Source organism: Rhinopithecus bieti, unplaced genomic scaffold (assembly GCF_001698545.2).
Source record: "Rhinopithecus bieti isolate Rb0 unplaced genomic scaffold, ASM169854v2 scaffold_63316, whole genome shotgun sequence".
In the NCBI taxonomy this organism is placed as follows: Eukaryota; Metazoa; Chordata; class Mammalia; order Primates; family Cercopithecidae; genus Rhinopithecus; species Rhinopithecus bieti.
In genome coordinates this window covers 1525625-1537859 of record NW_016824497.1, presented here as the reverse complement: position 1 = coordinate 1537859, position 12235 = coordinate 1525625, and the positions used below count along the sequence as shown (strand labels likewise).

Sequence of the window (12235 nt, the reverse complement as noted above, 5' to 3'; positions counted from 1 at the left end):
AAAAAAAAAAAAAAAAAAAAGGCCAAATAAATTATTCTGGAAAATATTAAAAATTTATTATGATAGTTCAAAAAACAAACTTAGTACTAGGGACAATAATACATGCCCTTATGTAGTTTAATATCAATTTATTAATGAATTTCATAGTTTATCTGGTCACTAATTCAAAAATACACTCACTGAAAGCAGATTATAACATTGTATCAACGCTATCACTACAACTCTTAAAGTTACTGTTGAATCTTATGCCTCACTTTATACACAGCAATGTGATATCCTGAAAGGTACAAAATGAGTAAGACACAACCAAGTATGTCTAAAGACAAGGATCAAGAAGGGGACACAAGAAATAAAAACAAGGTGCTTGAATAAATAAGTGAAACTCTGATTCTTTAATTCCTCTTTAAATTACTGAAAACCAATATTGTTTTCTAGTTAGATAATGAACTTTCACACAATGAAAGTAAATTTAAAAATGAAATCCAATATGCAAAACAATGCATATGAAAGAACTATATCTAAAACGTTAGCAATAAACCGAAAAGTTTAAGATAATTTTAAGTCCGTGATTCTTTATCTATACTAAACTACATATCCTGCCTTTTTCTTAAGGATTCCCAGAAAGGAATTATGCTATAATTTTAGTGCTTAAGAAATTCAATTGTTAAGGAAGTTATAAATTAGGAATCAATAACTGAATACAGATTGATACAAGAGTACTCATGTTAGTCCCACAGACTAAACAGGCATTCTTTTAACAGAAACAATGCTTCTTGGATATAATTACTTCAGAAAATCTTTAAGAGGCTCACTTCCAGAAATAAAATTCTAATAGCACCAGATAATTTAAAAGGATTTAATTCATGTCACAGAAATAATGTATTAAAAGATAAATGCTAACTTATTTAAGTTCTCAATAAAAAACAACAAATTATAAAACTTATTCAATATACATAACCTCCCAAAGACTATGCATGAAAAACTTGAAAGATGACTTACAGATGAGGAAGGAGTGGAATGTGAATGTGAATTTTGAGGAGAACGGATTGCAGGAGGTATGCCTCTTACTGGACTTGAGCCATTTCCACCCTGGTACTGAGTAAAAGAAAAAGGAAACATTATTATTTACCAAAGCAGGCTCAGACAGTTGTTATTTCAGATATGACATTAAGAATTAATCTAAATATACCTAATTTTAAAATAAGTAGTCATTTAAATGGATCCAGAACAAAAAAAACCTAAGGTCAGCCAAGTCCTAAAAGACTGAGAGACTACTGATCACACGAACATGACAAGACTGTTTTATAAAGATCCTTATTACTCTATATTCTTACTATCATCTGTTATTTTGGTCAACTCAAAGACAAATAAATTCCTCCAAAGCAATAAACATATTTTGTTTTCCCCCCAAATCTTAGCACAGGTTCCCTACAAATGTTTATTGAGCCATATAGTCCCTAATCCCAAGAAATTCCAAAATGTCTACACATAGACCTTAGTGAACATCATCAACTATTTTAAACAGAACATCTGTCTCAAGATATCCAAGTGTTCATGGCACTATATAAAAAGAATTATAATAGGTCCCTTCCCTCTAACAGCACAACATCCTTAAAAAATCAATTCTTCTGTACAAAGTGCATGACTTAGCTGCACATGAAGAGAAATCAACTGATCTGTTCCATAGCTACCTTTTCTCCTATTTCAAGTTTCCATACGGGATGGGAAAAGAAAATAACTTACTGCTGCAAAGTTCCTCTGGGTGTGTAGATTACTGTCCACTTCATCATTTCTTGTTTAATTACTTACATGAACAGCACAGATGGGGACTTCCTAGCATGTTCATTAAACAACTTCCTACAACTTAGGGATTTTGCCTTATTTATTTTACCAATAGAGCCTAGCACAAAATTTAGCACACAGTAGGCATTCAAGAGACATTTGTTTATTTGAATTTATCGTACCTTTGGCAAAGGTTCTTAATTAATGATATCAGTAAGTGACTGACCTCAACCAAAGAGCAATGTATCTCATGGTCAGCAACTGCTTTACTTTAGATTTTACAAACCCAAGAAAGAAAGCAGTGGTGGATTAAAAAAAAATCAGCCCTTTCCTTAATCAGCCAATTCTGCTCTCTCAAGTAAATATAAATATTTTTCAATTGAGTAGACCATGTTTGTTGTTTTAATAATTACACTTAAAAATTTTCTAATTTAAAACGGTAGCCAAAAGTGTTTCTATACAGAAGCAAGGCATCATTCCAGATTGGGTAAGAATCTAAATTTATTGTTTTCGCATTCTCTTAGATTCAAGCCTCTATCAAATACTTAATTTCCATCCACAGGACTCAAATGTTGTTGTAATGTGATGAAGTCTGTATTGATAATAGAGAGAATTTTGAGCTAGAGAGCCAGGGAACTTTAAGTTCTATTCTTTACTCCTCAATTCAGAATTTGCCTTAAATGGGTTAACCCATTTATGCCTAGTGTTCTATTATTGCTCAAGGTCACTGCTGCCAAGGTCTGACAGAAAAATTCGAAAAATTACAATGTAGGCTACTTTACATTTCTGGGCTTCAGTTTCATCATCTGTAAACTGAAACACTAATATGTATTTTGCCTATCTTACAGGTTATTATAAACAACTATGTGAGAAAGTATTTAGAAAACAATGAATGGCATCCCAATGTAAATGTAAATTTAATTTTCCTAGAAAGAAAAGATATCACATAGTAATAAAGCTCTGCTCTAATCAAGCAAGTAATCAAAAGGTGACCTGTGCTTCTAAGAAAATATTTTTAGCTCACAGCAGAATAGTACTGAATTAGGAAAAGGAGATAATCCTCAATGAACTTACTTCAAAATAGTCGCTAATTTTGTGGCCACGTCCCCCAATACTTTTTCCTAAAATACAAGAAGCGCATGATGTTAGTAGGGTACTGATGGGCATCAAAAAAATACTAAAGAGTCCGCAGGACATCAGCTGTCAACTTCACAAATATGAAAATCAAGTGACATTTCAATAGAGACATGCCAATTTTTAAAAGTTCCAGTTATTGGAGAATCATACAAATAAATGATGTAAGTGATATCCTGTTTTAAAACTACATTATTAATACTGCTTAATAACTACTAATTTCAGAAAAGCAAATCAGTAAATAAAAAAGTAGCGATAACATCACTGACAAACTAACCTTTACCTGTAAATAATAAAACAGCTTTAGTTATACAAACCATAACATGATTCCTGTCAAACTGACAGTAACACGCTTCAATAGGAATGTTATTTTGTAAAACGTATTTTGATTTTCTAAAAACTATTCCCAAAATAAATACAATGTTTTTTAAAAACTAGATTGTAAATATTGCTCATACATGACCATACTGACAAAGTGAACTAGCTCATTAGAGATCACGTTATTTTTTAAATATTTTGCTCTAAAATGGATTCTTCATCAGTCCTACAAGTCTTAATTTAAGAACATGCTAAGAAATATGGTGTTTACAGATGCTTTCTTAGGGGAGAAGTAGCCATCCTTGACTGGAACTATATAGAATACATGATTTCTTCAAGTTACAACTAGTGATATCACAAAGTCAAAAGCTTTGCTTAATATAAACAAACACATATTTATCAATTCAATGCTGACTTATTTCATGCATTCATTTACCTTATTTAACAAATATTTCTTAAGTGGTTACTATGTGCCAGCCATTACTAAGATGAAAAACAGTATTCTTAAAAGTTCAACAACTTTAAATTTCTTCTTGGAACAAGGTGGGGGGAATTTTTAAAAACTAAACAAGTATTCAGGACTACCAATGCTACCTAGAAATTTTGAACATTACTTCTGCACAGATTTTATTTAGAGGTCAGAGATGACTGTAAACATCTTGTGCTAAAGGAACTTCCCTTCTGTCTATAATAATTTCTCCGTAGACTGTAAAGAGGTGCTATATTTTAATGAAGACAGATGGTTTTGGTTGCCTACTCCAGAAGCTATTTCCCCAATTCTTTTTCCTTAATTGAATGAAAATTTTATTCTGTTAACACCCTTCACCCTATGTGGCACATGTAACTTCAGAGGAAGCTGACTCCTTCCTATACAACTTCCACTTCCAGGTCCCCTTCTCTCCTTCTTATTAGAATTTCAATTTTGTTCAAGTATCATCCCTTCTCCACACAGGCTGTATGTTTAAGAACTTAATTCCATTTCCTCCATTTCCAGTTTCAAAGATGGGCCTGATTTTTTTTCTTTTTTTAAATTTCTGACACTATCCACCTAGAGATGGCCTCATTTTTTTAAGGCAATAGTACCTCTGTTGGTCATACTAGTTTTGGAATGGACATATGACCAATCTAGTCCATAAGATCAGTAGTTCCCCACCTTTTTGGCACCAGGGTCCAGTTTTGTGGAAGACAATTTATCCACAGACTGCGGGCAGTAGGGAAGATGGTTTTCGGATGAAACTGTTCTACCTCAGATCATGAGGCATTAGATTCTCATAAAGGAGTGCATAACTTGGATCCCTTGCATGTGCAGTTCACAATAGGGCTCACACTCCTATGAGAATCTAATGCCGCTGCTGATCTGACAGGAAGCAGAGCTCAGGCGGTAATGCTCACTGGCCTGCTGCTCACCTCCTGCTATACGACCTGGTTCCCAATAGGCCAAGGACTGTAAGACCGGGAGTTTGGGGAACCCTGCAGAAGATGAGAGGAGAGGTCTGCTTTGGACTTGAAGTCAAGTTTACTCCAAAGGAAGGGGGGAAAAACACTGAAAGCCAGACTAAAGCAAATATAAGTAAGGAAGGTGAAATGAGAAAAAACCATTTAGGCAACCATCCTAAAAACAAAAATAATCAGACAATTCTGCAGATGGCAGACCACAAAGGAAAAAACATGGTTAAACCAATCCAGAAGCCTCATCTTATTTGGGGCTTATTTTGAGTTTTAGAACAGTTGAAATAATCATAATTATTATATCTTTACAATAAATAAAGCTCCAAGTCCACTAACTACAACTTGGGGAGCTACACTAAGACCAAAAGGAGCTCAGTGTAAACTGAGATATAAAATACAATACACCTCAGAAAAGGCACTAAAATGACTTACCCCTTCCTTCCACAAAGACAGCTGCTGCAAATATATTCCTTGCTTCCAGTGTGCCCTATATACACCAGTAAGTCATGGGTTCACAGCCATATATCTTATGGCTAAAGATTGGCTCCAACACATGTAACATTATGTATAAAGTCATCATTATACACGATTTAAGAGCCTAATTTATTATATTTAATTTTGAGTGCTCAAATTAAATGACAGTACTATTTTTCTATTCATTATAAGACATTTAGTTTAATGAAAATAATTTTCTTAGCTCATATCACAAAAGGTAGGTATGCAAGAAAGGATGGAAAGAAAACAGATGCTTTAACTAGAGTCTCATAATTATTTTATAGCCTTTTTTTAAATAAAAGGAGAAGTTTACGTAGTTCTATTAAAGTGAGATTGAAGCTTTTATTTCAAAAACAAGTCATTTTAATACAATACATATAAAGAATGAAAAATGAAAAGTCATAAGTTAATGCTTGCCAGATTTGGATATGATACTTGTCTTTCTAGGACCCAAATGAAAACAATAAGGGTTGCCGGGCGCGGTGGCTCAAGCCTGTAATCCCAGCACTTTGGGAGGCCAAGACGGGCGGATCACGAGGTCAGGAGATCGAGACCATCCTGGCTAACACGGTGAAACCCCGTCTCTACTAAAATACAAAACTAGCCGGGCGAGGTGGTGGGTGCCTGTAGTCCCAGCTACTTGGGAGGCTGAGGCAGGAGAATGGCGTAAACCTGGGAGGCGGAGCTTGCAGTGAGCTGAGATCCGGCCACTGCACTCCAGTCCGGGCGACAGAGCGAGACTCCGCCCCAAAAAAAAAAAAAGAAAACAATAAGGGCAACGCTGAAAAGCCTCAAAGCAATAATTATACACTAACTACCTGTGCACACACCAAGATTTACAACTTCATATTATTTTACAACTAGAATATTAACTGGTTAAAAATTAAAACAATTAATTTTAAGTGTCTACTAGGCTCTGAAGGAAGATGTGTGCTTACCCTGACTACTTTCATTCTGGTTTTCTGCTTTTCTCTTTCTTCCCCTGGATGATTCCGATTGTTTCTTCTCTGGTGTCTACAGAAAACAAGATAACAGATTTTTAAATGACAGTTTTAATATACAAAATTATCACAATCAATATAAAACCATGTTTCAAGACCAAAAAAATAGCATTCAGTAGTGTCAAGAGATGTTAATATACTGTTATTTACACACAATTTATTTAAAAGATAAAATTCCTACTGTATAAATTTTTAAATTCCAAGTAGAGAAGATCTTGTACATATTATCTGATATTCAGTTACAGAATTTGACATAAAGCAGATGAAAAATCCTAGAGTAATTAGCCTTGACAAGATGACCTTCCAATGCTTAACTGGATGAGGGGGGAAAAAGTCACCCTAGTGTTTCCTATTAGTTTTTTCCTATTAAGTTTTTCCTTAGTTTCCTACTACTCAAACATACTTAGTGTATAAAAGTAAACTTGGATGAGAAAAAAAGGGGCAGAACACAAACCTGATATACACAATCCCTACTAAAAAGGACCATTCACTTAAATGCCTGGCAATTATCCAACAATTATAGCCAATTCACAGATTATGCCCTAGATAACGGATCAGTAAACTATGACCTGTGGGCCTAATCAGTTTGGTCACCTGTTTTGTATGATCGAACCAGTTTTTACACTTTTAAATGTTTGAAATTTTAAAAATTGAAAAGAAAAAGATTATTTTATGGTGTGAGAATTATAAGAAATTCAAGTTTCAGTATTCCTAATAAAATTTTATTGGAACACAGCCACACTCTTTCATTTAGGTATTGTCCATAGCTGCTTTTACATTACAACAGCAGAGCTGAGTAGCCACAACAGAGACGGAATGGCCCATAAAGTCACAAATATCTGGCCTTGTACAAAAAAAGTTAAGAGATCCCTGCTCTAGATGGTGACTCTGGTTCCAAATGACATGTGTGTTCCTATAACAGATAGCAAGTATTTTCATTAGACTAATACAAGTAATTTCTCTGAAGTTTGACAAACTTTCCTGCTTAGTCAAAAATTAAAACCAAGAGCAAAAGCACAAGGCAATGGCACCAGGCCCTCAAATTCTAGAAACTTGGTAAGCACCTCTGGTGCCAGAAAAATTCCTGAACTTCACAGGAGCTCCATTAATATTTGATTGAATGAATGAATCTTACTAAACAACTTAAAATAAATCTCTTAAAGCATCATGGTCCCCCAACAAGGAAGGGATTTAATACATATTTGTATGTCTCTGAGTGGGCCTACAATTAAATATATGAATAACAATACACAGCCTAATTCTTACTGAACACATATTGTTCCTCTAAGTACCATCTTGAGTATTTAAAGTTTTCTCACCTCTATTTTGCCAACAAGTTAACAGATTCAGAGAAGCTGCACCGAATGTTCATAGCCTCTGAATTCTCTAAAAACAGATGTTACATCTTCTCCCCACCTCACCCTCTTACCCCACTCCTAGCATACAGTTATTCTTGATAAATACATGAATGAATATTAACTAACTTACTCAAGGTAACACTACCAGTGTGGCAGAGCCAGGATTCAAATCAAATTCAGCTCTATATAATTCTAAGACCTAAATGCTCTTCCTTTTTTCTATGATATCTTACATCAAGAACTAATCTACTGTATAAAAATATTTCAAAATTTTAGTGTTTGTAAATAAAACTCAGTATGTCCAATGAAATGCCGGTATGTTTTCACTTCACAAACCAGAAGTCTTAGAGAAATCCACCATAACTGGCCATCTGCTCAGGAGGTAGACTGATGCACCAGCAATTTTGGGTAGGCAGTTTACTACTTTCGTTTCATTGTCAAAATTACCAAACTCAAACAATAATCAATCTTCTGTTTTCCCAGAAATAAAAGTATCACTACATTAAAAATTATTTTAAGTTAATATTTATTAAAGAACCCTAAATCGGCCAGGCGCAGTGACTCACACCTGCAATCTCAGCACTTTGGGAAGCCGAGGCGGGCTGATCACGTGAGGTCAAGAGTTCGAGACCAGCCTGGCCAACATGGTGAAACCCTGTCTCTATTAAAAATATAAAACTTAGCCGGGCATCGTGGTGCGTGCCTGTAGTCCCAGCTACTCGGGAGGCTGAAGTGCAAGAATTGCTTGAACACAGGAGGTAGGGGTTGCAGTGAGCCAAGATCACACCACTGCACTCCAGTTTGGGTGATACAGTGAGACTCCGTCTCAAAAACAAAAGAACCCCAAATCTATGTTAAAATAAAAAATCCCCAAATAATAATTTATTCATATCCTTGCTAACTTAATTTATATAAAAAAATAGAGTCAAGAAAACATAATTTTTCAGAATACTTTAAGGTTTAACTAATTTTTTAAGCATGGCAGGATCCTATTTGAATTCCATCTTAAATCTTGACTAGGTACTCTTGAACAGGCAAAAATGGGGGGGAAAAACCCATACAAAATGTTATAATTCTGAACCAGTTATATTGAAAAAAGCATTTTCTAGCTAGTAAACAAATAAAATGTCAAGTTCAAAATGGTTCTGTACCATTTTCTAAAGTATATCCTAAGGAATTAGTGTTCAATGACAGGTTGAGAAGGCTATATTCTAAATGGGGGTGAAAGGGGGTGAGTTCAAATGGGGTAAACAAAATTAGATTTCAAAATGCTAACATGCATTGGCTATCTCCAAAAAAGGGATGAGGTGGGAAGATACAATAAATTTTCAAAACTTATTTGAGATAACATTCGTTAAATACTTCACTGGATATGCACTTTAGGATATTTAAGGTTGTTATTTAACATATAGATTACTTAGTGTTTTGTTGTTTAACATACAGATTACTTAGTGAAGGTTTTTTCCTCTGAGGCAGAATTTCCCAGTGTGGAGGTACGGGACAGTCCATTGGCAAAAATGTCTTTTCATTAAACCAACCAAAAGCAAACGAATGCATTATAATTATGGTAAAGAAAGCAACAAGTTTACCTCCTTTAAACCAGAGAAGAATTTATAGATGGAGAAGAAAAAGGGTAACAGGACTAAAATTAATTTTAAGACTGCTGTGCCCCAGGAGTCTTAAAGGGGAAGGAGAAGGGAAGGAAGTGAGTGGCTGAGTTAAGGCTCTAGCCTACCAGAGACATAGTCTATGTTACCTCTACCATGAATCTGCAAACACAGCATCTCCTATTTTAATATTGAGATTCCAGGTGAGATTTCCTTCGAAAAAATAGTTCGGCAGCTTTTAAAAAAAACTACTGATCATGACCAATTATTTTCTTGAGGAAATCCAAAGGACATCAACCAGGCCACGTATGTATTTGCTAAGGTATACAATGTGCACATATCAAACATTTTATATAGAACATTTTCAAGATTGCTCTTGCTAATAATGCTGTCATTTCTTTCTTTTATTCTCTATTTTTTCTTCACTATCCTACTATAAATAGACCACTAAAGAAAAGATTAATATGGAATGCAAAACAATAGGTTTGGCTTTGAAGTGAAGATGAAAAGAATGCAGTAATTATAAAAGGTCAAAGACCTCCAATATACAGTGAAACAGTCGTTAGGAGATAATGAAGAAAGGAGAGCCTAGTACACTTTAAATCAAGTTAGTTGTGCAAATGTTAGATTTGTAATCATATCAAAACCTGAATGACTACTCTGGCATTTAGATACTCCAAGATACTAGTGTGAACTTACACAGTATTTTCTACCAGTTGAAAGTTTGTTGAAAAAACACAAAGACAAATTTAAAGGACTCAAGAGGTGTAGTGATATAATTTAACTAATCCTCCAGTTTTATTTGGAACTTAGGTCAGTGATTATTAATCAAGGTTTTTATAACTAATCATGTGGCCTGCTGGTTTTATCTTATAAAAAAATATGAATGAGTCTTTCTTCAATGTAAATAAGACTAAACATAAGAACACAGGAATCTCAATGCTGTTACAGAATGAGGGACAGAAATCAACATGAATTATTCCATGAAAACAGATAACCACATGTATAAGCCTCAAACTAGAGAGATATTTAAAATTACGGAAATAAATGCAATACAGAAAATTTAACAGTATACAAAAAGATATTTTAACAACAACAAAAAAAGAAGGGGTGGATATTAAAGTCTGTTCTTCATTGGGCCTAAGTGAATAAACAACAAAAATCAGATAGCATCATTTCTTAAAAAATCACTATAGTTAATAGACACAGAATATTTCAATACTTTTTGTTAAACAAGAAAATACTTTAAAACAGAAAGAAAAGTTACTCTAATATTAAACAGTATCCCTACAAAATATTCAATCTTCAAACCTAATAGAATAAATTTTTTTCTGATAGATCCATTCGGCCAAAGACTGGTTTCAAAACTGCAACTCACTGGCTATTCTAATGATTCACACTCGGGTATCAAATTCAAAGCTACTATAATTTGAACAAATGGCATGACAAACCTTTTTGCTGGCAGCTGGTAAAACAATGTTCAATTTTTATCCACATTTCTAGGCAAAACTTGTTGAACTAGATGTGAGACAGGAAAATACTTGCTGCTTCGTATCCTATTTACATTTAAATAAAACGTGTTCATGAAATATGCACATCCGAATTCAAGGATGATTTTGAGCTGGTATGACCTGAAATTCACATAATCTGTCTCTATCCCAGAGTTAAAACTTTAATATTGATAACTATTATCTGTAAATATTTACTTGAACCTTTGACCTCTAAAAGAAGATCTCTATTATAATGTTGATTTTAATATTTAGTATAAAAAATTTATGTATGCAAAATTTTGGAATCCTATCATCAAATAAAAGCATTTCCTTGTAGTTCTAAGTAAATCAAAATCATCGTGCAGGCAATTTGGAGTTTAGTGTATTTTCTGCTGTACTGCCTTTATTGTTTAATAACGTGTAATATAAAAGATGGTAGAACACCAATAAGAAGAAATTGGGTAACCACCCAACTAAATATGTGCTGTCTTACAGGTATATTTAAAGTATGTCAGCTCATACATTTTTGTAAAATTTTTGTAAACGTTGAAGGACTCTATTTACACATGCACAGCATTCACAACCGTATCAGTACTCCAAAGAAATGTAATATTAAAACAATTACGCTTAATTTTTAACAACTACCTAACTTAACTTAACATCCTCACATTGTGACTTCTGAAACTCCCATCACTTGGACCCACTGCATTCATACATGTTTAAAGGAGTATACTAAGGTTTTAATATTGATGAAAATGATTTTGTCTGTTATTTTCTTATCACTTACGTAGTCTATTTCTTGGCATTTTCCCTTCTCCGGCTATCCCTTTAAGGCTTTATTTGTTAAATAGTATATACTATAAAATTAGAATAATGTTGAACTTTCTCCCCTACTCAAATTACCTTGCCAGTAGTTTTCAAATCATACAAGAATAAAACAGCCATTTAGAACAACTGCTGAAGGGTGGGGGGCTGGGAAGTAACATTTTCAGATAATTTATTCTGGAAATGTTTGCATTTTGAGAGTGCTTATAATAGTCAAATTCAGAGCTGTGGTCTCATAACTTTTGACCCATTGTGACACTCACAATGGAATAATATACTCCTGTATCATACCCCTACAATTCCTTTGAACATGACTCCCTAGGTCTGTACTATCATTTCTCTGGTATACATACTTTTAAATGTAAATGCTGTATCGCAAAATATGCACACTTAGATTTTTAAAGATAATGCCAAATTGCACATTCAAAGCCAATATCAACTGACATGTTTACATTAACACTGTATAAGACTACTCAACAATCCTTTAAGATCTGATGGGTAAAAAAGTGTTACTACTTTCTCTACACCAATACAGCATTTTATTATTATTATTATTGTACTTTAAGTTCTAAGGTATATGTGCAGAACGTACAGGTTTGTTACATAGGTATAAATGTGCCATGGTGGTTTGCTGTACCTATCAACCTGTAGTCTACATTAGGTATTTCTCCTAACGCTATCCCTCCCCCATCCCCCACCCCCCGACAGGCCCTGTTATGTAATGCCTCCCCCCACCCCACCCCACCTCGTGTCCATGTGTTCATTGTTCAACTCTC

General features: G+C 34.1%; 1 protein-coding gene across 1 annotated transcript in view; it reads right to left on the bottom strand.

Annotated features, from left to right (window-relative positions):
- Positions 1–12235, bottom strand: part of TLK1 (tousled like kinase 1) — a 163031-nt gene that overhangs the window by 65158 nt on the left and 85638 nt on the right. Inside the window, 3 exon segments of the mRNA XM_017862374.1 lie at positions 1000–1095; positions 2857–2903; positions 6117–6192. Of these exon segments, the coding sequence (XP_017717863.1) occupies positions 1000–1095; positions 2857–2903; positions 6117–6192 (219 nt within the window).